Raw genomic sequence first — 27,184 nt, forward strand, 5'->3', positions numbered from 1 at the left:
GAAGTCCTCAGGCTAAACACAATACAAGCCTTTACACGGAACAAGATCCCACAACTAATGAGTGCCAACAGGCTACTTAAGTATGATCCCCAATCAGAGACAACGAGCGACAGCTGCCTCTGATTGGGAATCACACCCGGCCAAACATAGAAATACAACCTAGACAGAGAACATAGAAAATACAACATAGAACTCCACACCCTGACTCAACATACTAGAGTCCCATAAGTCAGGGCGTGACATACTTATTATATATATATTTTTTTTTTTGGGGTGGGATGCTGCAGCACCCTCAGCACCCCTGCTTTCTGCAGCTATGCCAGGAAGTGAAACACATCCTCCTTCTGAGGCTGCTTAGTAAGACCTGTATACCTGCTGTAGCCTACAAGAGGTTTCAAGGGGCTGAGGTAACATGTGGCAACATTAAAAATAGCACATTATTATAGCCTATACTGCTGACCAGATTCTGACTCATAATAATAATAATAATAAGACATTCATAATACTGTTTCACTTAGTGATCCCCTGATTAACAAGTCACTCTGCAATTCAGATTCACATCAATTAATTACGCATTAGTTTAACATTTAACTCAATTCTAATTTACATAATCCTGGCTATTGACTATTGTCTTTTCTGTGAAAGCCTAAGCTCCCTTCTAAATATGAGTAGAGTACTCCTGACAAAACCATACTAGTGGTGAAATATCACCTGCACGTGTGACTGAATGAGTTTGGTTGCTGCGGCAGCAGCACTGGCTGTCATGTGATCCTCAGGAGGGGCCCAGGGGTATGCTGGGCCTGTCATATGGGTCGCCTCACAGCTTATTACTGTGGCATTGACATCATATGCAGCTGAGCAGCCCTGCTGGGGTCTGATGGGGTTTCAGCGGCTTGAAGTGGGTCTGCAGCCAGCCTCTGTCTCTCTCTGTGTCTCTGTCCATCTCTGTCTCCCTTTCTCTTTCCCCCGTTTCAGAGGGTCTCTGTCTGCTGTCTGTCTGCTCAAAAAGAGAGGGGGATTTCACAGCCGGCACAAGGAGGAAGGGAAAGAAAGGGATGAAAAGATGGGAAAGAGGGAAAGGGCCTCCAAAGATAACAAAAGGAGTATAGCTGTGAAAGGGTGAATATACACATTAAAGACCCTCGAAAACAGTTTGGCATTTGCACATCCAAACCAATGTACCATACTCCACACGCCACAGTCTCTGGGATTCTTAATGCAATACTGTAGCTGCCATTTAAAGATACTACTGTTTACATTACATTTCTTTGGTATTCATATACAGTACATATTATTTTGGAAGAGTAAAATGAACATCGGTGGACTGACATATAAGTAGATGTTAAGTGAGCCAGGCAGATATAAAAGGCTTTATGTTATGGTTGTCATGGTACTGATCTCAGTATCAGTGGCCTTGACTGAGCCTGCAGAGTCAAGTGCTTTGAATTCACCTATTGAGAGGAAAACACAACTAAGACAATCAATCTAGTAGGTCACACACTGCAGCTCAAAAGGTTTGTGAAAAAACCCACAGTGATATCCAGGACCCACTCCACTCGGAAATATAGTGGCACTAGAACAATGATGCAATAAATATGTACCAACGAACAAAGTCAAGCCTATTTCCTGTTACTGTTGTGTTTTGATGTCTTTTTCAATCTGTGAGGGGAAATCCTAACAAGTGCATCTGACTGTTGTCGTCAAGGGAGTTAATTCCACTGTGGTTTGTTCTGTTGCGATTTATTTAGCTTGATTTAATTACATGATATGTATTCCCACCTGAGGAGGCAGTTAATTACTGGTGCTCTCTTTCTCTCTCATTCTATATCTCTCCCTCTTTTTATCTCTCCACGGTGTACCTACAAGTTAATTGATTGTTTTTCTCTTGTTCTGTCTTGTTTGATTTCCCCTCCTGCAGGAGTAAGAGCTTAGGTAAGCTCCTCCAGGACCTTTTCTGCCACAACACAACTCCAAGCTTCTCCTCTAATCACCCCTGGACTACACCTACCACTAAGGCACAGCTTCAGAAGACTACCGGGAGAGTCAGATTCCTGCCCCTGGAATACCAATAAGTGTGTGTCCTTTTACACCCCCCATCCTTCATTTATAATCCACCAACTCTGATTACGAGGGGGAAAAAAGTTTGCTAGCATCTCTGACCTCTTGGAATCGATCCTATGAGAACTGTTCTAGTTTTGAGTCTGCATGGCTTCAAAGTCATTGTTTTCCCAGCTCATTCGTTTGTTTATGGATGTCACAACTGACTCGGACCATCTGGTGTGTTTCTATTGAACACCTTCAGGAACTAACACATAGGTCTAGTACTTTGCTGCAGGGATACATAAGTACATTGTAACCTAACAACAAGCCCTATCAGAAGAGGTAGAGAGGAGGGGCCCATCTGGAGTGTTCCCACTGGGCACAGATGTCAATTCAATGTCTATTCCACGTTGGTTCAACATAATTTCATTGGAATGATGTGGAAACAAGACTGACTAAGACTCAGCCAGTGTCGCGCCACCGGGCCTCTATGAATTGCCCTACATCTCCCCATATCTGTCTTTCTCTGTCTGTTTTCTCTCTATCTTTCTTTTTACCTGTCTATTTTACTTCCCCCTCTCTCAATTGCTCTCTTCCCCATTCATTCTCATTCTCTCTTTCCACAACACCCATTCCTGTCACATGCTCTCTCCGTTCTCCTAATTAACGATGCTTGTGTACCAATTAGACTTTCAGTCGGTGCGACCCGAGCCCTGAGAGCCACAGTGGAAGCAGGGACCTTTGGAGTGCTGCTGGTGTGTGGATTGTGCTGTTCCAGACCTCAACCTCCCCGGTCCCCTCCAGGACCCCCTGTCATTGGCCCTGGCTGGAAATGTCACGGAGCTGACTGGCCACGGCTGAATCCTCCACAGGGTCACATGGCTGGCTCTTTTATTTTCCAAAGGCCAGCGATCTCTGTGGGAGCCTCACTGTGTCTCAGGGGAACAAACGTTACCCCTCAGCCCCAGTTGGGCCCTGGCAGCTGCCTTCTGGGATTTAGAGGTTTGGTCTAATTAGAAATATTCTGTCTGACCTCGAAAGCTTGCTCCTATTATACTTGGAGGGAGTTTTCATTTAAAGACTTTGATCGGTTTTCTTAGTTTTGGTTATTACCCTCTTCACCAGATTCAAATAGCAGCTGGAGCCCAGGATAATTGCCTTTGGCTGAAAATGTGAATGTAGGTTCCTACCAAGTCATTGCAGTGGATTATCAAGCCCTGTGAAGGTCACACCCTGTAGGTTTTTCTCATTTGTTTTTTGATCCAGCTCCATCTCCCACTTGACACTAACATTTCACAGGGATTGCGCATAACCCCAGGCACACCTTTTGAGTGTGTTCGCCACAGGAAGCCTTCATAAAACCTTGTTTTAGCATATTCCTCTCTGGAGAGTAGCGCACAGCTGCACACCAATCAACTGCAGTGATTTTTTTTACCAAAATAAAGGCCCTTGAATGGAGTAAAAAGAGAAATAAAGGGCAGTGGCAACCCTGCACTAAAACATCAACAAATGAATTAATAAAACATTCGGTGGTAGAGGCATTTGGCAGAGTGCTGAAGTAGTCTCTCTCCCTCTCTTTCTCTCTCTTTCTCTGTCACACTCCCTCTCTCACTTGAGACAGGGGATCAGTAAGCAGAGCAGAAAGACAGGAGGTTGATCCGCAGTGCCCCTGCTTCTCTGTTTGTTGTGTTTTTGTTTGTCCCCCCACCCATCTGTGCATGTAATGACCCATCACCCCTGTCAGCCTCAGGAGAGATGCCTATACTTGAGATGGCAGTGAGCCTAGTCAAGTCCCTGTACTGGGAGGTGTTCCCCCCCATGTCCACGTGCAGGGTCTACTGCACCCCTGTGTTCCATGACGGCCTGCTCTATGTGCTTGGGGGCTGCAGTGAGACAGGCCTGCCTCTAGATACTGCCGAGGTGCTGGACATAGAGAGCCAGACATGGACCCAGCTACCTCCACTCCCTACAGCCCGTGCGGGGGCGTCAGCGGTGGCCCTGGGGGGTCAGGTGATGGTAATGGGGGGCATGGATGGCCAGCAGAGCCCCCTGTCCTCCGTGGAGGTCTACAACCCTGACGAGGGCAAGTGGGAGAGGAAGGCCAGCCTAGGACAACCCTCCATGGGCATCTCCTCTATAGAGAAAGGTAAGAGTCCACCTCATACTGTACTACTGCTGCCACAGGATAATATAATGTTGAGCTCCAACACTCTCACTCTGCTAAAGTTTGATAATTTAACTTTGAATAGTACTGGAAAAAGCTTTCCACAGCACTGCCAAGCTCTCTCAAGAGCAGATTCTGTTTAGTTCTAATTAACTAAGATCTTTAAGACAGTTATGCATAGTGAGGAGCTTTAGTTGTTGTCTCGAGAAGTGGTTTAGAAGAATGCCTCATCCTGATTAAGAAAACATATTGGATATGAAACCATTTCCCCTTTCCCTGACGTCTGAGAGTTGTCTCAGGTTATGTATGTTTATGCAGTTTGAAGAGCCGCTGGAGAGAGGAGATATATGGATGTTTAGCTTTAAGTGCTCCTCTGCAGTTTCCTGTTGCTCTCTGTTTACATTACTAGCTGTAGTTCTGAGATCGTGAGTGAGTACACTACTTACCAGACGGCTGCATCACTATAACCTTTTCAAGGTCATAATATAGAGTCATACTGATGATAGGAAACAGCAGAAGTAGACAAGTGACTTTGTTCAGCATACAGTGAGGGAAAAAAGTATTTGATCCCCTGCTGATTTTGTACGTTTGCCCACTGACAAAGACATGATCAGTCTATAATTTTAATGGTAGGTTTATTTGAACAGTGAGAGACAGAATAACAACAACAAAATCCAGAAAATAAATGTATTTGCATTTTAATGAGAGAAATAAGTATTTGACCCCCTCTCAATCAGAAATAATTCTGGCTCCCAGGTGTCTTTTGTACAGGTAACGAGCTGAAATTAGGAGCAAACTCTTAAAGGGAGTGCTCCTAATCTCAGTTTGTTACCTGTATAAAAGACACCTGTCCACAGAAGCAATCAATCAATCAGATTCCAAACTCTCCACCATCGCCAAGACCAAAGAGCTCTCCAAGGATGTCAGGGACAAGATTGTAGACCTACACAAGGCTGGAATGGGCTACAAGACCATCGCCAAGCAACTTGGTGAGAAGGTGACAACAGTGGAAGAAACACAAAAGAACTGTCAATCTCCCTCGGCCTGGGGCTCCATGCTAGATCTCACCTCGTGGAGTTGCAATGATCATGAGAACGGTGAGGAATCAGCCCAGAACTACACGGGAGGATCTTGTCAATGATCTCAAGGCAGCTGGGACCATAGTCACCAAGAAAACAATTGGTAACACACTACGCCGTGAAGGACTGAAATCCTGCAGCGCCCGCAAGGTCCCCCTGCTCAAGAAAGCACATATACAGGGCCATCTGAAGTTTGCCAATGAACATCTGAATGATTCAGAGGAGAACTGGGTGAAAGTGTTGTGGTCAGATGAGACCAAAATCGAGCTCTTTGCCATCAACTCAACTCGCCGTGTTTGGAGGAGGAGGAATGCTGCCTATGACCCCAAGAACACCATCCCCACCGTCAAACATGGAGGTGGAAACATTATGCTTTGGGGATGTTTTTCTCCTAAGGGGACAGGACAACTTCACCGCATCAAAGGGACGATGGACGGGGCCATGTACCGTCAAATCTTGGGTGAGAACCTCCTTCCCTCAGCCAGGGCATTGAAAATGGGTTGTGGATGGGTATTCCAGCATGACAATGACCCAAAACACACGGCCAAGGCAACAAAGGAGTGGCTCAAGAAGAGGCACATTAAGGTCCTGGAGTGGCCTAGCCAGTCTCCAGACCTTAATCCCATAGAAAATCTGTGGAGGGAGCTGAAGGTTCGAGTTGCCAAACGTCAGCCTCGAAACCTTACTGACTTGGAGAAGATCTGCAAAGAGGAGTGGGACAAAATCCCTCCTGAGATGTGTGCAAACCTGGTGGCCAACTACAAGAAACGTCTGACCTCTGTGATTGCCAAAAAGGGTTTTGCCACCAAGTACTAAGTCATGTTTTGCAGAGGGGTTAAATACTTATTTCCCTCATTAAAATGCAAATCAATTTATAACATTTTTGACATGCATTTTCTGGATTTTGTTGTTATTCTGTCTCTCACTGTTCAAATAAAAAATTATAGCCTGATCATGTCTTTGTCAGTGGGCAAACGTACAAAATCAGCAGGGGATCAAATACTTTTTTCCCTCACTGTAGGTGAAGTGTTGTTTTCATTGTGTTTTCTGTAGACAGTTTCAGTTTGTTTAAACACAACTGTCTGAATGTGAACATACTTCTACTCTAGGCCTCTGGTTTTCACAAGTATCCCTGGGTAGAAGAGAGAGTGGAACCTTGGTAAAACACTCTCAGTGTACTATGAGTAGGATAAATTATGGTTTTAAACTCTGTGAATAATCACTGGTAACGCCAATTGAAATACACTTCTGTTACCTTTTCAGGCCTTTGTGACTGACTTCCCCCTCTTGTTTGTGTTCAGTGTTTTGGTTTTAATTATTCATCACAAGTGTTTGATAGGGGTGTCACACAGCTGGCTGAGAGATGGCCTCATTCTGGAATATGTCAATTAGTCTCTGTGTGTTGGAGTGTGATGTTGACATGGGGTGTGATGTTGTGAGAGGATGACAATGATTTATCAGTTGAGACAGTAGACAGAGAGTGTACGTGACACCTGCTCTGTCCCAAAACATGTCCAATATCAGCCTTGACCTACAGCTACTTCATCTTCATCCACAGACATGAGATGCTGTCATGTTTAATTGGCTGTCTGGCATGACATAGCATCTTGGTTACAGGTGCAAGCTAAAACATCCCGGTATACAAATAATTAATTGTAGAGTTTTCCGTTCCAAAATGCCTGCTAGCATCTAATGCTGTTTTCACAAATCTGGCGACAAGTACCGTTGAGACAGGATATGGTTCAAATTATTATCATTGTATTCTGTAAAGTATTGAGTGTAAAGGTGAACAATGCTGAGCAGTAGCTCTGTTTCACCAGTACTCTATTTCAGTTGCTCTGTCTCAATAGTGCTCCTACTGTGAGGCCTGTCAGAGAGGTAGTGATGTAATGGCTTGCTGTGCTGTGTGGACTGGCAGCTGTATGCTGTGTGTGATAAGATAAGCCAGAGGGGTATTATGGAGTTAGCCAGCTAACTCATCTAAATATTTGTGATATTATTTTGTAGAAAGATAAGCTTGAAATGGGCATGGTCTAATTAATTTAACAAACAAAAAGACATATTTAAGTTTAGCTATGATTTTAACCATAAAAAATTTTCTGGTTGCTTATCAAAGTTAGCTGGCTCATTGATCCTGCTTTGTAGTGTACCCCTCTTGTCTCTGACCTGTACTCTAAGCTTCCCAACCTATCAGCTTCTCCACTGATACTTCCTGATGGCTCTCAGACAGCTGAGTGACAGTTGGCTCTGAGGCCAGCCCTGCAGCACATCACATCATGCAGAATACACAGCTGTATTCTCACCCCATCTCTCACTCCTCTTATCACCCTCTGTTTTTCTCTCTTTATCCATTTTCCTTCTCACTCCTTCACTCACACTCTTGGTCGTGCAGTCAAATGATCAAGCGAGCATTGCTGTTGCTTGGCAACAAGTGTGTGTGTATGTTTGTATTTAGATGTGTGACAGCGAGAGTGTGTGTGTGTTGGGGCGAAGAGCAACCCAGAGAGCACAACAGCATCCGTTTTAACCGTGGTGACACAACCCAGAGAACACAACAGCATCGGTTTTAACCGTGGTGACACAACCCAGAGAGCACAACAGCATAGTTTTTAACCGTGGTTGCGTCACCGTGCCAACCTTTGATTCCCTCTTCTTATTCTCCTCTCCACCACTGAACTGTACCTATTTTTAAGAGTCCGTCTTTTCCTGTTTTTTCCTATTCAACCAGCTCAGTTACCACAGCCACCCATGTCTTGCCTATGGAGGTTTAAGCCTAGGTTTTAAGCCTTTAATTTCACATTTAGCAGGAAAAAGCCTGGTAAATTTCACTTTGTACTTAATATGTGCTTCATATCTAAGATTATTCCAAATAGTGGCTGTAGTCTTTTGATGGGCTGTCAGGCCTTCCCTATTGGCTGGCCTGCTACTTGCCTGATTAAAAAGCAGTTCCACTGTGCTATCATCTCCTTTAGGTTTTATTTCAACCATGTCTCAGAACTTCCTCTGCCAATTACTTCCAAGAGCTTGGCTCGCTTAAATAGTCTGTTATGTCCTCGTTTGGTCGCACCAAGCTTCGGGTCTTGCTAGAGAATAATGTATTATGCAAAATCGTTTCTGCGCAAGCAGGGTTTCTGAAACACTTTGTATGATATGCTAATAGGCAGTTTTTTGGGTGATCTGAACACATATTGAACATTTTTATGGCTTGTTTGTATCTATGTTCTGCAGCTACAGTGTCACTGTTATGTGAACAACAACAACGTCCAAACAACAAAGAAGTGAAACAGGAAATGGCAGGATTTCTCTTGTAAGAAGAAATAGACAGAGATTACAGCACTATTAGCTACCCTCCTGTCTCAATCAGATAGCAAACACAACAGGACATGAACCCACTATGGCACTGTCCCCTGGGACACTCAACAATACAAAAGAGATTGTAATTAATTAAAACTTTGAAGGTCTTTATATTTTTCAGCGTGAAAACACTGTCTCATACTTATGTTTTTAATGAGCACAGCAGGACTTTTAAGGTATACTTAATATGCATGCAAATACAGTCATATATACGCACACTAAAGATGTTGCACAAACACACACTTTGTTTTCGTGAAATGTCAGGACTTTTTGTAGTGTCAAAATGTTTGACCTTTAAAAATCATATTTTCCCTAACCCCTAACCCCTAACTGTAAACCTAACCCTAATACTAACCCTACACTTAACCCTTAACATTTACATTTACATTTTAGTCATTTAGCAGACGCTCTTATCCAGAGCGACTTACAGGAGCAATTAGGGTTAAGTACCTTGCTCAAGGGCACATTTACGTCATTTAGCAGACGCTCTTATCCAGAGCGACTCACAAATTGGTGCGTTCACCCTATAGCCAGTGGGATAACCACTTTACAATTTGGGGGGGGGGGGGGGTAGAAGGATTACTTTATCCTATCCCAGGTATTCCTTAAAGAGGTGGGGTTTCAAATGTCTCCGGAAGGTGGTGAGTGACTCCGCTGTCCTGGCGTCGTGAGGGAGCTTGTTCCACCATTGGGGTGCCAGAGCAGCGAACAGTTTTGACTGGGCTGAGCGGGAACTATGCTTCCGCAGAGGAAGGGGAGCCAGCAGGCCAGAGGTGGATGAACGCAATGCCCTCGTTTGGGTGTAGGGACTGATCAGAGCCCGAAGGTACAGAGGTGCCGTTCCCCTCACTGCTCCATAGGCAAGCACCATGGTCTTGTAGCGGATGCGAGCTTCAACTGGAAGCCAGTGGAGTGTGCGGAGGAGGGGGGTGACGTGAGAGAACTTGGGAAGGTTGAACACCAGACGGGCTGCGGCATTCTGGATGAGTTGTAGGGGTTTAATGGCACAGGCAGGGAGGCCAGCCAACAGCGAGTTGCAGTAGTCCAGACGGGAGATGACAAGTGCCTGGATTAGGACCTGTGCCGCTTCCTGTGTAAGGCAGGGTCGTACTCTCCGGATGTTGTAGAGCATGAACCTGCAGGAGCGGGTCACCGCCTTGATGTTGGTGGAGAACGACAGGGTGTTGTCCAGGGTCACGCCTAGGCTCTTCGCACTCTGGGAGGAGGACACAGCGGAGTTGTCAACCGTGATGGCGAGATCATGGAACGGGCAGTCCTTCCCCGGGAGGAAGAGCAGCTCCGTCTTGCCAGGGTTCAGCTTGAGGTGGTGATCCGTCATCCATACTGATATGTCTGCCAGACATGCAGAGATGCGATTCGCCACCTGGTTATCAGAAGGGGGAAAGGAGAAGATTAGTTGTGTATCGTCAGCGTAGCAATGATAGGAGAGGCCATGTGAGGATATGACAGAGCCAAGTGACTTGGTGTATAGGGAGAAAAGGAGAGGGCCTAGAACTGAGCCCTGGGGGACACCAGTGGTGAGAGCACGTGGTGCGGAGACAGCTTCTCGCCACGCCACTTGGTAGGAGCGACCGGTCAGGTAGGACGCAATCCAGGAGTGAGCCGCGCCGGAGATGCCCAGCTCGGAGAGGGTGGAGAGGAGGATCTGATGGTTCACAGTATCAAAGGCAGCAGACAGGTCTAGAAGGACAAGAGCAGAGGAGAGAGAGTTAGCTTTAGCAGTGCGGAGAGCCTCAACCTAACCCCCAAAACCCTAAACCTAACCCTAAATCTAACCTTAACCCTAACCTTAACCCCAAAATCTAAATCGAACCCTTAAACCTTTGAACAAATTCAGGACCTGAAAAATCCAGGCTCTGTCGTAGCCGGCCGCGACCGGGAGTCCCATGGGGCGGCGCACAACTGGCCTAGCATCGTCCAGGGTAGGGGAGGGAATGGCCGGCAGGGATGTAGCTCAGTTGGTAGAGCATGGCGTTTGCAACGCCAGGGTTGTGGGTTTGATTCCCACCGGGGGCCAGTATGAAAAAATATAAATAATGTATGCACTCACTAACTGTAAGTTGCTCTGGATAAGAGCGTCTGCTAAATGACTAAAATGTAAATGTAAAAAAGTCCAGACTTTAAAAAAAACTTGTTTTCCAACCTTTTCAGGACATTCAGGTGAAATGGTAGGACTTTGGGGTCCTGATAATGTAGGAAAACAAACGCACACAGCACGCATTTACACACACACACACACACACACACACACACACACACACACACACACACACACACACACACACACACACAAACACACACAAACACAGTTGAATGAAACCTGTTGAGGCCTCCAAGCCATTAGTGTTATTGTGTAATGGCCGTTTGATCTTGCTTTGCGAGTGCGACCCCCAGTGTGCGTCAGTGTTTTTGTTTGACAATGGGGATCAGAGGAACCTGCGCTGAATAGGAGAGCAACAAACACACATACAAACATACACACACACACACACTCACTCACACGGTGTACACACAGGGACATTTTTCGGGCTTTCAGAAATGCCTATGTGCCTGCAGCAGTAATGGAGTCGGATTAGGTTTTTTCACGAGTCACATCGGTGCTCATTATTCCTGTGCCCAGTAGTGTGTGTTGTGTGTGTGCCCTCCTGCCTGTCCCCGTCCAACCGCCCACCCGCCTCCCATGTCTGATAGTCTGTCTGTACACTGTACCTTCACAGGAAAAATGTCAATTTATGCTGCTGAAGCAATTTGTACTGCTATTCTGGGAAAAAACAAAGTACAGCATCCCCATGGGATTTAAGTGTTTATTGCACAGATTCTGAAAGCTACTGCACTGCTTTTGAAAGCTGATCCACTGTGACTAAAAACTTGTAAAATGTAATTACTTTGGCAAATAGATAGTCCTGTATATAGATTAGGTAAGATTTAATGAAACATGAAATCAGAGATTCCAGGCAATGGAGTCTGTCCCTTTCTCTTTTCATCCTGACAAACTCTCACACAGAGTAAAGCCACTCATAGTATGGTAGAAAACCCAGGGTTTTGCTGTGGCTGATGTGATGCTCAGGGAGGGAGACAATTAAATAAACCCAACACAAAGAGAAAGTTTGCTAGCTTAGTGTCTTAAGCCTGGCAGCAGACAGCAGGCTACGCAGAGCAGTTTCTCAGGCTCACTTCACTTTCCGGACAGGAAGTTTCCTTCACCCAGGAGAGAAGGGAGGGTTTTGGGATGACTATGCTGTGCCTTTTTACTGTAGAGTAGACAGCATGAGCCTGACAGCTGCCTTTGCCGGAGGCAGAGATACCCTATCGTCCGGGATGTGAAGGAGTGTCAAACTGACAGATCCAGAACACACTGTATCATTACCTCCCTATTCGTCACATTGTTGAACCTCCCAGCACACATTCATATTCACAGGGACTTACACAGCCCACTATTCCTTTATCTAGGGATATACATTGCCATTATCTGAAATCAGAGCCTAATAGGATAATGTCGACATGCTAATAGAACATTACATTCTCATAGTTTCATTTTCATCTTTAGGATCGTAGCTTCATCCTGCACTAGCTATTCCCTCCAGTCACCAGACTATTTAAAAACCACACTTCAATCGAGTACAGGCTTAACTGAATGAACAACACAGACAGAATGCAATATGGAATTTTATTCAATAGTTTGGGGTATGGGCTCGTCTCCGAGGAATGCTCCTCGGAACCAAATGCTGATGACAGGTAGCCCTTTGCTGGATAGCTGGCATTGAAATCCCCTTGCTAGGGGAAAGGAGTTACAATGACGGACCTTAAGGTTATTATTGTGGTGAGTGATTTAGAAGGAGTCAGGCGCAGGAGGGTAAATCACAGAATAAATGGTTTAATCCGTAACACAGCGGTACGCAGCTATGCGTAAAACACTCCAGTGCAGAAATATGGCGCACTGGAAAACAACAAGGCACACGGGTGAAATATCCCGGCGATACAAAATACAAAAGAGCTCCACCGAGCTATAATAACCTCTACAATAAACAATCGCACACAAAGACAAGGGGGCAGAGGGAACACTTATAGAGGTACGGATGAAGGGATAACCAAGTGTGTGTAATAAACAAGACAAAACAAATGGAATGATGAGATGAGGAGCGGCAGTGGCTAGAAGGCCGGTGACGACGAACGCCGAAGTCGTAGGAAGTCGTGACAATTATAGCTGGTGGTGGTGGTGAAGTGGATGGTTGTCGAAAACTGTTGCTGAAAAACAGCAAGTGAGAGAACATGGGTAAGTTGACATAAATAAATCCCAATATGTACACCCGTTGGTTGAGAGAGAGGAAAGTGATAATTGCAGAAGTGAGCCCATAGGTTAAACAGCAAGCGTGCGGAATGTGCATTATTGTGCCGTGCTTATAGGCTAAAGATAAATAGGTGAATGACATTCCACACATGGCTAATAGGAAAGAGGAGAATAACAATGCTATGCATGTATTCATTTTTTTTACATTTTAGTCATTTAGCAGACGCTCTTATCCAGAGCGACTTACAGTTAGTGAATACATATTTTTTTATACTGGCCCCCCGTGGGAATTGAACCCACAACCCTGGCGTTGCAAACGCCATGCTCTATCAACTGAGCTACATCCCTGCCGGCCATTCCCTCCCCTACCCTGGACGACGCTTGGCCAATTGTGCGCCGCCCATGAGTCTCCCGGTCGCGGCCGGCTGCGACAGAGCCTGGATTCGAACCAGGATCTCTAGTGGCACAGTTAGCACTGCGATGCAGTGCCTTAGACCACTGCGCCACTCAGGAGGCTATTCATTCCCACTATGCCCGTATAACAGTGACATGAGGGAGGACAATTTATTTTCTCATGAGAATTTTCTATTACAGCATATTGGATGACTGTCATTCATATTCCATTTACCCAGTTCAATGTAACAAGGATAGGTTTAGGCTACATGATACTCGAGTTATCCCTATGTCCATCATGAGGGTACTACAAGCTAGCCTATGAATGAAAGTTTACAACGTAGGTGCACACAGGTTGAGAGACAAATTTGAGGTGACAGATAGTGACACATGGACAGACAGTACATTCAATACCGCCTTGCACACTCTTGCCTGCATCTAGCTGATATAGGGTGTAATCATTAGGCCAACAGTTGCAAACTAAAGTTTATATTGGACAAATTCAGGTATGTTTATCCCCGTTTTGTTCCATTTGCTTCCGTTTAATAAATGTTTTTCAACAGAATCAGTGGAATAAATACACCCCTGATCATGTGTAAACACTGTTCACTTTCATAGCAGCCACGTTGTATTCCTTCTCACATCTTTGCACTCTACTCCTCTCACCTCTTCCCTTCGCTTGTGGACTTCAATGCACAACACATCAGCTAGCTGCATTTGCTAGCTAAGTAAGTGAAACTGAACGTGAACAAAAAAAGGACGAAATCTCTCTCTATTTCTCTCTTGCTTCTCCTTCATTTTGGAAGAAATTAATTTGTTCAAAACTGTTCAGCTATTGTCTTTCACTCTCTTTGAGTCAACTACTCACCACATTTTATGCACTGCAGTGCTAGCTAGCTTTAGCTTATGCTTTCAGGACGAGATTAATACTCTGATCCTTTGATTGGGTGGACAACATGTCAGTTCATGCTGCAAGAACTCTGATAGGTTGGAGCATGTCCTCCGGAAGTTGTCATAATGACTGTTTAAGTCTATGGAAGGGGGTGAGAACCATGAGCCTCCTAGGTTTTGTATTGAAGTCAATGTACCCAGAGGAGGACGGAAGCTAGCTGTCCTCCAGCTACACCATGGTGCTACCCTACAGAGTGCTGTTGAGGCTACTGTAGACCTTCTTTGCAAAATAGTGTGTTTTAATCAATTATTTGGATGACGTGATTATATTTAGCATAGTTTTATCTAAAAAGGATAACTTTTTTTATGTTAAAATGAAATTCCCTGAGGAGGATGGTCCTCCCCTTCCTCCTCTGAGGTGCCTCCACTGCCGTATAATAGGAAACAGGGTGAATTATGTTATGCTGCTTGATGAAATTAAACGAGCATTCAGACCAGCCTTCCTGATTGAACTTTCGTAAACTACATTTCAATTGAGTACAGGCTTAACTGAATGAACAACAGAGACAGAATGCAACATGGAATTTTATTAAATAGTTTGGGGTTTGGCATCGTATCTGAGGAATGCTCCTCGAAACCAAATGCTGATGACAGGTAGCCCTTTGCTGGACAGCTGGCATTGAACCCCCCCAAAATAAACAAGTTACTCACCAGGGAGAAGGGACACAGCTGAGCAACGGTTGGATCTAAAGATTAAAATAATTATCATTAGATGTAAAAGAGATGCATGCCAAGCATAGAACAAAAGTGCAATTATGCTGTAATGGAAAGTATTATATGAAATGTTTAATAATGCGAGGTGCGCTGAGCGCGGGATTCAAATGTTGTTTTATGTGTAGGGTTGACATGAGACGTCTGCATGTACGTCTACCCAACCACGCGTGCTGTAATGCAATATATATGATTAACATCAAATGCTAGCTGAGCGTTGAACCCAATAGTGCATGCTGTAAAGCTATATGTATGACTACCATGAAGCGCTAGCTGAGCGTTGACCCCAATAGTGCATGCCGAAATGCGGGAAGAAATGGGCACCTGCCAAAAGTCCCGGACCAATGTTGATCTGCTGAGTGCCTTGCATTGTTACAATATGAGAATATGCAATGAGGAATGACTCCCACCTCTATATGCATGAGTGTAATTGGATAAGTATTATGTGACTTTTTCAATAAAACATGGCACGCTGGTGCCAGAATCAAACATTTGCAGATGTGTTTAGATGAAATGCTACGTATGCTTGTACGTAGAACCCAACCATGTATGCTGTAATGCGATTTGTATGATATAATGGGACGTTTGCTTTGCTTCAAACCCAGCCATGCATGCAGTAATACAAAGCGATAGGGACAGATAACAGATAGCGTTGAGGTGAAAGAAAACACCTTAATGTTACTTGAGAAAGAAGAGAAGTGAAACAGATGAGGGTTGAAGAGGAAGGATGAGAATAGAATAATGATGAGCAGAGCAGGGTTGAGCTTGAAGGTATATTATCCTAAATCATGAGAAAGGATTGAGTGTAAGTGCGAGCTATTATGATAGTACCCCAGGACACTTAAGAGTGAGGCTATAGTGATTAGGGGGAAAAGTCCAGATCCGATTTTTTTAAATAAAAGTGATAGGAGTTGTGAATGCGCCATTAGAAGGAAACCATGAAAAACCAGTAAGAAGATAGCCTCTCCAAAATGTCAATGCGGAGGGAAACCGCCATGTCTGGGGGCTGCGAGCATATGCTGTAGAATAGGAAATAGCAGGTAGCTTAGTATTGAGAATAAAACTGTTGTGTTGCGATGAAGAGTCGTGCTGATTGAATATGAGTTGCCTGAAATAATGTGATTCGCCTAGTGTGCGACATGCTGTCTCTTGGCCTATGAGTTGAGGCCCACTATAGAATTACCAATTATCCGTAATGTAAACCAATGAACTACAGACTACTGAGCCTGAAAATCCCCCAAAAGTAAATGGATGGGAAGCATCCGTAGTAAAACCTGTCCTCGAGGGCCAACTGTTTAACACATAATGAGATCTTGAGATCAGGCACTGTTGCAACAACCATAGTAAAAGTATTATGAAAACCAAGAAATGCCAGTTTTAGCAGCCATAAAAGTCATGAAAGATTCTATAGATTTACATAGAGATTTAATTCTCTGGGAACCTACTTCTATATACTGTGTCTGCATACTGTAGTTGTGTTATTGATACAAAAAGGGTATGTCTGGTGATAGCCCATTTATCTGACAGTACATATAGTAACAGTGCATGAATTATTAATTATTATGAATAATAATAATAATACATTTTGTTTGGCAGACGCCTTTCAGAACACTCAAGGACACCTTATATTAAAAGTAGGCCTACATACAGTAAAAGCAAGTGTATCAATCAGTAGTGCAAAAGATTAACCTATTGTTCGATAATAGCTTTAATTAACATGCATTATTGATACATGTAGTCAATACTTGACCTTGGTGCTTTGGAATAGGAGATATAGATCGATCTTTGATGGGGGTGGGGGCCACAAAAAATCTGAGGGGCTGACTTCTCTCACAGAGGCTGATTCTCCTATCTATTAGTGTACAGTCGTGGTCAAAGGTTTTGAGAATGACACAAATACTAATTTTCACAAAGTCTGCTGCCTCAGTTTTGATAATGGCAATTTGCATATACTCCAGAATGTCATGAAGAGTGATCAGATGAATTGCAATTAATTGCAAAGTCCCTCTTTGCCATGAAAATGAACTTAATCCCCAAAAAACATTTCCACTGCATTTCAGCCCTGCCACAAAAGGACCAGCTGACATCATGTCAGTGATTCTCTCGTTAACACAGGTGAGAGTGTTGACAAGGACAAGGCTGGAGATCACTCTGTCATGCTGATTGAGTTAGAATAACAGCATGGAAGCTTTAAAAGGAGGGTGGTGCTTGAAATCATTGTTCTTCCTCTGTTAACCATGGTTACCTGCAAGGAAACACGTGCTGTCATCATTGCTTTGCACAAAAAGGGCTTCACAGGCAAGGATATTGCTGCTAGTAAGATTGCACCTAAATCAACCATTTATCGGATCATCAAGAACTTCAAGGAGAGAGGTTCAATTGTTGTGAAGAAGGCGTCAGGGCCCCAAGAAAGTTCAGCAAGCGCCAGGACCGTCTCCTAAAGTTGATTCAGCTGCAGGATCGGGGCACTACCAGTGCAGAGCTTGCTCAGGAATGGCAGCAGGTAGGTGTGAGTGCATCTGCACGCACAGTGAGGCAAAGACTTTTGGAGGATGGCCTGGTGTCAAGAAGGGCAGCAAAGAAGCCACTTCTCTCCAGGAAAAACATCAGGGACAGACTGATATTCTGCAAAAGGTACAGGGATTGGACTGCTGAGGACTGGGGTAAAGTCATTTTCTCAGATGAATCCCCTTTCCGATTGTTTTGGGCATCCGGAAAACATCTTGTCCGGAGAAGACAAGGTGAGCGCAACCATCAGTCCTGTGTCATGCCAACAGTAAAGCATCCTGAGACCATTCATGTGTGGGGTTGCTTCTCAGCCAAGGGAGTGGGCTCACTCACAATTTTGCCTAAGAACACAGCCATGAATAAAGAATGGTACCAGCACATCCTCAGAGAGCAACTTCTCCCAACCATCCAAGAAAAGTTTGGTGACGACCAATGCCTTTTCCAGCATGATGGAGCACCTTGCCATAAGGCAAAAGTGATAACTAAGTGGCTTGGGGAACAAAACATCTAAATTTTGGGTCCATGGCCAGGAAATTCCCCAGACTTTAATCCCATTGAGAACTTGTGGTCGATCCTCAAGAGGCGGGTGGACAAACAAAAACCCAGAAATTCTGACAAACTCCAAGCATTGATTATGCAAGAATGGGCTGCCATCAGTCAGGATGTGGCCCAGAAGTGAATTGACAGCATGCCAGGGCAGATTGCAGAGATCTTGAAAAAGAAGGGTCAACACTGCAAATATTGACTCTTTGCATAAACTTAATGTAATTGTCAATAAAAGCCTTTGACAGTTATGGAATGCTTGTAATTATACTTCAGTATACCATAATAACATCTGACAAAAATATCTCATAACACTGAAGCAGCGAACTTTGTGAAGACCAATACTTGTGTCATTCTCAAAACTTTTGACCACGACTGTATTCTGTATGCAGTGATTACTAATAGGCTGATCTTAGCAGCTAAGACTTTAATCAGGTGTTTCACGGCTGCGCTGGGACAAAACATGCAGTATTAAAGCTAGCTCTCCAGGAGCAGGAATGAGGATCACTGCTTTAAAGTATAGTCTGCTTTATAAGCTACATAATAGATCGATGGCCAGCTACAGGAAGGAGCTCTGGTCCAAGAAAGTTGGATGTTTCCTATGTCCCCCGTGAGGTATTCCTTCTCACGCGCTTGTTCTCGCACTCTTGCTCTCTCTCTCTATCTCTCTCTCTCTCCTCTTTCTCCTCTCTGCTTGAATAGATAAAGCTACAGGGCTTTATGATGTGGATGCACAGAGCATAGCCAATATCACCATCCAGTATTCCTGCCAACCAACATAGCGGCTCACAGTCACACACACGCAAAATGATAAGAAGCAAATACCCCCTGGAGTTGGTGAGAATTAGTAACTAGGAGATGAATATGGATGAATGTCTCATTAAGACAGTTTATTGAGATGATCTCCTGATTTAATCTGTCTTACTCTGACCACTCCTAAACCCCCTTCTCTAAGCAGCAAGCACCCCCCAAAACACACAAATGTTCATAGTGCTTGTAATTTCAACAGAATTACACTGAAACGAAGTTCAATCCAGTGTGCAATCCAGTGTCCTGTTGTCTATTTTACTGAGATCATGAAGATTGCAGAACACATTATAAATGTTAAAAAGTATTCATATTTCAAAGCTACAGTGGTTTCTCATTAGTTATGTCTGCCTCATGCTTCTGCAGAAAATAACTTTCCAAAATGTATTTTCACCCACTTTCCAAAATGTATTTTCACCCACTGCTGATTGTGACACACCCCTCCCATTCCAACCCCCTCTCATCTTCTCCCTCTGCGTCTCTCTCCCTCTACCCTCCACTCCTCCGAGCTGCGTCTCTCTCCCTCTACCCTCCACTCCTCCGAGCTGTGTTTCTCTCCCTCTACCTATCTCATTTATTTCACTTGGCTGAAGGGTGTTCTGAAGCAGAGGGAGGACTGCGGTGGGCCCTACATGGGGAAGTTTCATTAGCAATTCAGCTAATGCCTTCACTGGCACACCACTCTGTCTGAAATCTACCATTAAGTGATGAGAGGCTGAAGGAGAAATTAAGATGAATCCTGTCCCTCTGTCACCTCGGTCCCTCCAGCTATCCTTCACCTTCTCCAACTAATCCCTATGTCCTCCCTGATGTCACAGGCTGTATACAGATCCTCCAAGGACTTTGTCACAAAGTAATGTAGAGCCATACAATACGATACCATAGAGCAAAACTCTCTTTGTTTCTGTTTCTTTACTTAGTCATCACATAGTGACTAAGGCTGGGAATTGCCAGGGACCTCACGATACAATATTATTACGGTACTTAGATGCCGATACGATATGTATTGCGATTCTCACGATTTTATATCTATTGCGATTCGATAATGCAATTTTATAGCGATTTAATGTTCCAAACATATTGCTCACTATATGTCTGCTTAGTGGTGATTTTAGCATGTAAATCTTGGTTGGGCAAACAAAAACAAAATAATTAGGATGCATGCCATCAAAGCCACTACACAACACAACACTAAACAATACATGAATTGCACTATAACGGTGACAAACGGTTCCCACAAACTGTTAGGGCCTACATAAAGCTGTCCCAACAGCAGAGTCCCAATGGCAGTCCCAACACCTTACCATTGCGACACCTGGAGCCTTGTCTGGCAGCGAAACAGTTCATTCAGCCTCATTTACTGCCTTTAAAAAAACATAGCTGATATGGCTGACTTGCTTAAACAAATGTGGTTTCTACTGACAATTAAGATGTACAAACTATGGCATAAGGGGACGATGAGCGGATAATTACAATTAAGACATTAATGAGCGAGCTAGGACGGATGTAGTCAATATAACTATTTGTTCAGCACTTTTGGAATGTAAAGTGACAGAATTCAGAACATGGGCCATTCTTCCAGTGTTCTCCCTGTACAACAAGAGAACCATAGGATAAATAAAGGGGGCAAATAAGCAGACAATGAAAGCTCTTACAATATTTGATGATTACATTTCTCTAAAACAGGCTATAGGCTACAAGTTAGAACAGTAGACCAAATTATTAGGGTGAGGCACATGGGCTACTAACAGCTTACTACACAACATACACTTAGTATTACTTTCTTAGCTACAGTATACATATCTCTCTGGCATATTACATAATTTATGCAGCAGCATAAAATTGGCAAGCGCTGTGCTCACTTGAACAGGAAGGTGATGCGGCGGTCCTTTGTGGGCATATTTTATCATCAAACTTTGTCATCAAAGTCTGGCATTCTCTGGATTTATGGTGCTTTCAAGACAACTGGGAATTTGGAGAAAAAAACAAGATCGAATCATGATGACGTCAGTGATCTTCAGGTCGTAGCTCTAGAAAGAGGCCCGAGTTCCGGATTTACAATTCCGAGTTGGATGACCATGCTTATTTTCCCAGTCGGAGCTCGTTTTTCTCGAGTTCCCAGTTGTCTTGAACTCACTGAAGTCAGATTTCGCAGTTCCGAGTTAACAGTTGCTTTGAGCGCGGCACAAATCATGCTTCATTGACAGCATGGCCAATGTTGAATGTTTATAATTTTAAGCTTGGAAAAGAGACCTTTAATCCCAGATTTGGGGCCACACAGCCACTCCACTGAATAGCAGGCTAGTGATTGCTTTGCAATGCTTGCAGTTAGCCACTGATTCCTTCCAAACCACTCATTGTTGAATTTGCGATTTCCAACTTGTTGTGTAATGTTTATGTCCAATGGCCGATGACGTAGTGTCCCCATGAGTAACAGAACACTGAGCCAATCACGGTCGGAACTAGAGAACATTACCAACACCTACGCTCCGTATTTTCCGCTGCTTGCCCCACCAGCACAGAAAGCACTGAGCTAGGATGAAACACCTGCATTTTGGAGCTGACTTACTCAATAAAGAGACAAAGTTTGTATGCGGCTTAATTAACTTAATTATTATTATTTATTTATTTTTACATTGTTTGCAAATAGATATGTGACACGTATTAATGCCAAAATAACATGCAAAACAGGCAAGCCCATTTTTATGCTAAAAATGTGGGGCTCAAAACAGGTGGGGCTACCCTGAATGACCGGTCACCACTGTATCTGCTGCAGAGAGACAAGAGAGAGCATGAGAAACCGAGTTTTGATCAGTCAGGGATATAAAAGTGCTGAAAACATGTTGGCTCACTATTTTGCTACCATCACTAATAGTTACCCACTTGCAGCTTTTCCTCTTACTTTAGTTACTATGGCGATGTCTGTTTCTATGCAAAGCGGTTGCTAATGGAAGGTTATTGGGGGGGCATAAGAGTAAGGCATAGGAGACATCTCAGAAGTATGTCGAAGTGTATACATTTACTGGCAGTTCCAGTTATATCCAGGCTGTATGTCAGAATGTATATTTGGAACTGGCAAGTGGTAGTGCAGAGCTGGGTATTACTCTAAAGCACATAAGGTTATTGCAGCCAGATTGCCTCACGAGTCGGCCACTGAGAAGATAAGGGTCTGTAAATGGAATAAATACAAGACTGTGTGAAATCTACAGAGAGTGGTTTTGCCCAAGAGAAGTTCATCAAATGAATAATGTAATAGTGCTCTATGGTGAAAGATGAAAGAAAGCTTCAGTTTAGTCCCTCATGGATATATATGTTGAACCATCTATCTTCCTCTCTTTGTGAAGTAATTCTGAGCAGCATTGCTAATCTCTCCACAGTAAAATCTTTGTCCTCATTTGTTGCGAAGACAGAATTGTTTGTTCTCTTTGTTTTGACCACCGCTGAAATAGAGTAGTAAGAGTGTGTAACGGCATGTTGCTGCCAATTCATTGAGCTAGGGCACTTTATTGTCCCAGAGGGGAAGTTTTACTTGGACAATTAAAGAGTGATGCTGCTTCCACATAAATAACAACAACATTTTTTTTTACTACTCCTTAGAACAATAATCTAATCTAGCACCTCCTAGTGCTGTAGATATTATTAGTTCTCCAGTGACTAGTCAGTATTGACCAACCACTCCAGTCTAGACTCTAGTCGTTACTGACCAGCACTTCAGAGACCTTGTCCTTGGTGGACATGAGCAGGTTGATGGCAGTCAGCCAGAAACAGCCCAGGCCTTCAACTCCCTGCTCTCTTTTGATCCTAACTCTGAGGAGCTGCGGTAGACATCCTCTGCTCTGATCCAAACTGTTTGATAAACTGCACACATGCTTTAATCAGGGACCGAGTCTCAGAGGCAGCAGAAAACTGGCCTGTTAACTTTATCATCCTGAGTCTGGGGTACCTACTCTTATCTCAAGGATAAAGTTTAATCTCTGCTGAAAATCTGTTGGCTATAATGTTAAAAAGCAGTGGAAAAGACATTCAATCACTCTCACACCCTTCACCTGTAGATGTTGATGGGCTAATCTTTCAGTGTTCACATTTAGATCAGAGCTTGATAGCTTCATAGCTGTTCTCCACCCATACAAACTTTAAGAGCCAAACTCACATTGAGCGGTGCATCACAGGAGACTTAAGTGTTAGTCTCAGCGCAGCGCTAGCTATCTAGGTGTCAGGTGTGCTCATCTCCTCCTCAGACTCATCTGCATTGCAAATGAAGGAAACCAACCCCGGAAACCTCAAGAGCAGAAGGTGCCTCCGCGGCAATCTCCGTTTCAGGAAATAGAATGAGAAAAGTAAACAACTGGAGTGGCAGGGAAAGCTGCTTTCTGTAATTCAGCAGAGAGAGGCAGGGGGGTGACAGTGACTGGAGCCACCCACAAGCTGTCAACACCCCCTGCTTTTCTCCTGCTGAAGTCAAGGATGACACCCAGACATCCCAAACTATAAGCTGATTAATTTCAGAGAGGGGAGGGAGGGAATGTGTCGCTCGCTGTTGGGAAAGTCGGGATGATCTTTCTTTCTTTCTTTCTTTCTTTCTTTCTTTCTTTCTTTCTTTCTTTCTTTCTTTCTTTCTTTCTTTCTTTCTTTCTTTCTTTCTTTCTTTCTTTCTTTCTTTCTTTCTTTCTTTCTTTCTTTCTTTCTTTCTTTCTTTCTTTCTTTCTTTCTTTCTTTCTTTCTTTCGTTCCCTCTCTCACATAGCCCTCTCAGCTTCTCTAGGAGAATTGGAGAATTGTTGCTCTCTTATGAAATCTGCTCTATTGGGTTTGGTGTATTGTAGTTTTTATCCTGTGTGTGCCTAAGGAAATTGCCTGTGGCTGCTCTTTCTCTCTCTGCCTCGTTTCTCTGTCTGAGGTGAGATGATGCTCTGTTAGACTGGGAGAAAGGAGATGAGAGGAGTGACGGCATCAATGGCTGTTCGAGTCAGGAGTAGTACTGTGAATTCAGCTGTGGTGAGCAGGAAGAGGAAATGTGAGTTGACAAGTCCAAGACGGCTGCCGTTATGCTGTTGAAGCTGTTGAAGCAGTTGAAGCAGGGGCAGACAAATTGGCTCATTCAGAGAATGACAGGAACATTCTCATTAATGAGGTGAATTAGACAGCACTCCTGAGTCATCTGGGCCATCTCGCTCTTTCTCTTTGTCATTCTATCTGTTGCTCTCTTTCTCAATTCCCCCTCTCTCTCTCTCTCTCTCTCTCTCTCTCTCTCTCTCTCTCTCTCTCTCTCTCTCTCTCTCTCTCTCTCTCTCTCTCTCTCTCTCTCTCTCCCTCTCTCTGTCGTCCTCTTTTCTCTCTCTCCTCTCCCTACCTCCTTATTTTTCTCTTTCTCCCTTCTCCTCATCCCCTCCCTCTCTCCATCTCCCTCCGTAGATCCTCACAGTGACATGTCAGTAGTGAGCAGACAGCCCAGTACCCAGTGCTTTCACACCAGCTCCCACCAAACCAATTTACACCGGGGGCCCTGCCCACAGAACCTATTCTGTGTCCTGCCGCCATCGATTCCCCACCGCCCTGGCTCAGCCCTGACTCCACTCTAAACATATTCCCTTTCATTTCTATTTCTGAAGCACTGTGACAGAATTACACTACATGACCAAAAGTATGTGGACACCTACTCGTCGAACATCTCATTCCAAAATCATGGGCATTAATATGGAGTTGGTCCCTTGTTTGCTGCTAGAACAGCCTCCACTCTTCTGGCAAGGCTTTCTACTAGATGTTTGAACATTGCTGCGTGGACATGCTTCCATTCAGCCACAACAGCATTAGTGAGGTCGGCACTGATGTTGGGCGATTAGGCCTGGCTCGCAGTCGGCATTCCAATTCATCCCAAAGGTGTTCGATGGGGTTGAGGTCAGGGCTCTGTGCAGGCCAGTCAAGTTCTTCCACACCGATCTCGACAAACCATTTCTGTATGGACCTCGCTTTATGCACGGGGGCATTGTCATGCTGAAACAGGAAAGGGCCTTCCCCAAACTGTTGCCACAAAGTTGGAAGCACAGAATCATATAGAATGTAATTGTATGCTGTAGCGTTAAGATTTTGCTTCACTGGAACTAAGGGGCCTAGCCCGAACCATGAGAAAAAGCCCCGACCATTATTCCTCCTCCACCAAACTTTACAGTTGGCACTATGCATTCAGGCAGGTAGCATTCTCCTGGCATCCGCCAAACCCAGATTTGTACGTCAGACTGCCAGATGGTGAAGCGTGATTCATCACTCCAGAGAACACGTTTCCACTGTTTCAGAGTCCAATGGCGGAGAGCTTTACACCACTCCAGCCGAAGCTTGGCATTGCACATGGTGATCTTAGGCTTGTGTGCGGCTGCTCGGCCATGGAAACCCATTTTATGAAGCTCCCGACGAACAGTTATTGTGCTGACGTTGCTTCCAGAAGCAGTTTAGAACTCAGTAGTGAGTGTTGCAACCGAGGAAAGACGATTTTTACGCGCTTCAGCACTCTGCCCCCCGATCTGTGAGCTTGTGTTGCCTACCACTTCGCAGCTGAGCCTTTGTTGCTCCTAGATGTTTCCACTTCACAATAACAGCACTTACAGTTGACCGGGGCAGCTCTAGCGTGGTAGAAATTTGATGAATTGCCTAGTTGGAAAAGGTGGCATCCTATGACCGTGCCATGTTGAAAGTCACTGAGCTCTTCTATAAGGCCATTCTACTGCCAATGTTTCTCTATGGAGATTGCATGGCTGTGTGCTTGATTTTATACACCTGTCTGTGTCTGTCCCCCACTCATTCCCTGCTTCTGTCATGCCTTAGGTTTAGGGTTAGGGTTAGACTGCTTCTGCCATGCCTTAGAATATGTTCAGACTGCTTCTGCCATGCCTTAGGCTCTGTTCAGACTACTTCTGCCATGCCTTAGGCTCTGTTCAGACTACTTCTGCCATGCCTTAGGCTCTGTTCAGACTACTTCTGCCATGCCTTAGGCTCTGTTCAGACGGATTCTGCAGGTGCTCAGGATGGAGGGTAAACTTAGACCTGTTCCCCAAAGGGAAGCAAGTCTACCTGTTTCTCCAACCCAGAACAGCAGTACAGCAGGGGGCTGAAGTTCTGTACTGGCTTAGCTTCACAGAACATTAAAGGCAATTTAGAGGCACATTAAAGGCACTGTTTGGTAATGATATTTTCCTATTTTAAATGAAGCACTTCATTTGTGTGTTTAGGATCGTTAGTGTGTGGTGTTTGTTTATGACCAGAGTTTAGCAGATTAAGGTAAACATTATGGCCTGTTTGGCTAGAGGATGTGTGGTTAGATTCTGTCTCATAAACACACACACTCAAAGCATATTAAAATCTTTGAACTCGCAGTACGTTCCTGGGTGTGTGGTTCCAAGTTATCCCCAGTGCGTAACGTTATGTACTGCCAGCTAATTGAGGCTATTGTACGTGATGCACATGCCTATTTATATGCATGTAATTCTGTGTGCCGTCTTTACACTTCAGAATCCAATCTGAGATCAAATAATCCCAAAATATTCTCCTGATTTATTTGAAGATGTCTAGCAGATTCTCTTCACATTTTCAGACAGCTGAGAACAGCTGTATTGCTACTGTCAGGTATGTGAATTAGAGATCTTCACTGGTCCAAAAGGTTGATGAGCACCGATACGTTTTATCTATAATTTCTCTTCATAATTTCTCTTCATATGACAAGAATTGAAAAGGATTTGCCAGTAGATTGTCGACTTGATTCATGATGATGACTGCTAGCTAAGATTTTGAAGGTATGATGTTGACATGATCAGTCCAATCAAAGCTACGGTAGATATAACGTGATTTGACGTCATTTTATCTGTTGCCAATGACCTTAAACCTTCTTGGATGGGCACTCTAATGGAACTCTATGGCAGCACCCAAGGGGCTTGATTTTGATCATAGGTTTTACTGTGATGTAGTGTCCTCATAAGTGACAGAACACTGAGCCAATCACGGCGCAACTAGAGAACATTACCAACACCTACGCTCCGTATTTTACGCTGGCTGCCCCACCACCACAGAAAGCACTGAGCTAGGCTGAAACGGCTTCATTTTGGAGCTGACTTACTCAAGAAAGCAAAAAAGAGTTTGTATGCGGCTTAATTAACTTAATTATTATTATTTATTTATTTATTTTTACATTGTTTGCAAACTGATATGTGACACGTATTAATGCCAAAATAACATGCAAAACAGGCAAGCCCAAAAAATAATATATATATATATTTTTTAGCTAAACAGGTGGGGCTCAAAACAGGTGGCAAGCTACATGTTCCATGCTTCACTCTTGTGA

The 27,184-nt window shown here is 44.1% G+C and overlaps 1 protein-coding gene across 1 annotated transcript in view; it reads left to right on the forward strand.

Moving 5' to 3' along the window:
- Positions 1-3,795: 3,795 nt before the first annotated feature.
- Positions 3,796-27,184, forward strand: part of LOC311147974 (kelch domain-containing protein 8B-like) — a gene marked incomplete at both ends in the record, with an annotated part of 119,031 nt that continues 95,642 nt past the window's right edge. The window contains one exon of the mRNA XM_084184838.1: positions 3,796-4,186. Coding sequence (XP_084040964.1) covers positions 3,796-4,186 — 391 coding nt within the window. The remainder of the gene's footprint in view (positions 4,187-27,184) is intronic.

This window comes from Coregonus lavaretus (assembly GCF_964263955.1).
Source record: "Coregonus lavaretus genome assembly, chromosome: 20".
Taxonomy (NCBI): Eukaryota; Metazoa; Chordata; class Actinopteri; order Salmoniformes; family Salmonidae; genus Coregonus; species Coregonus lavaretus.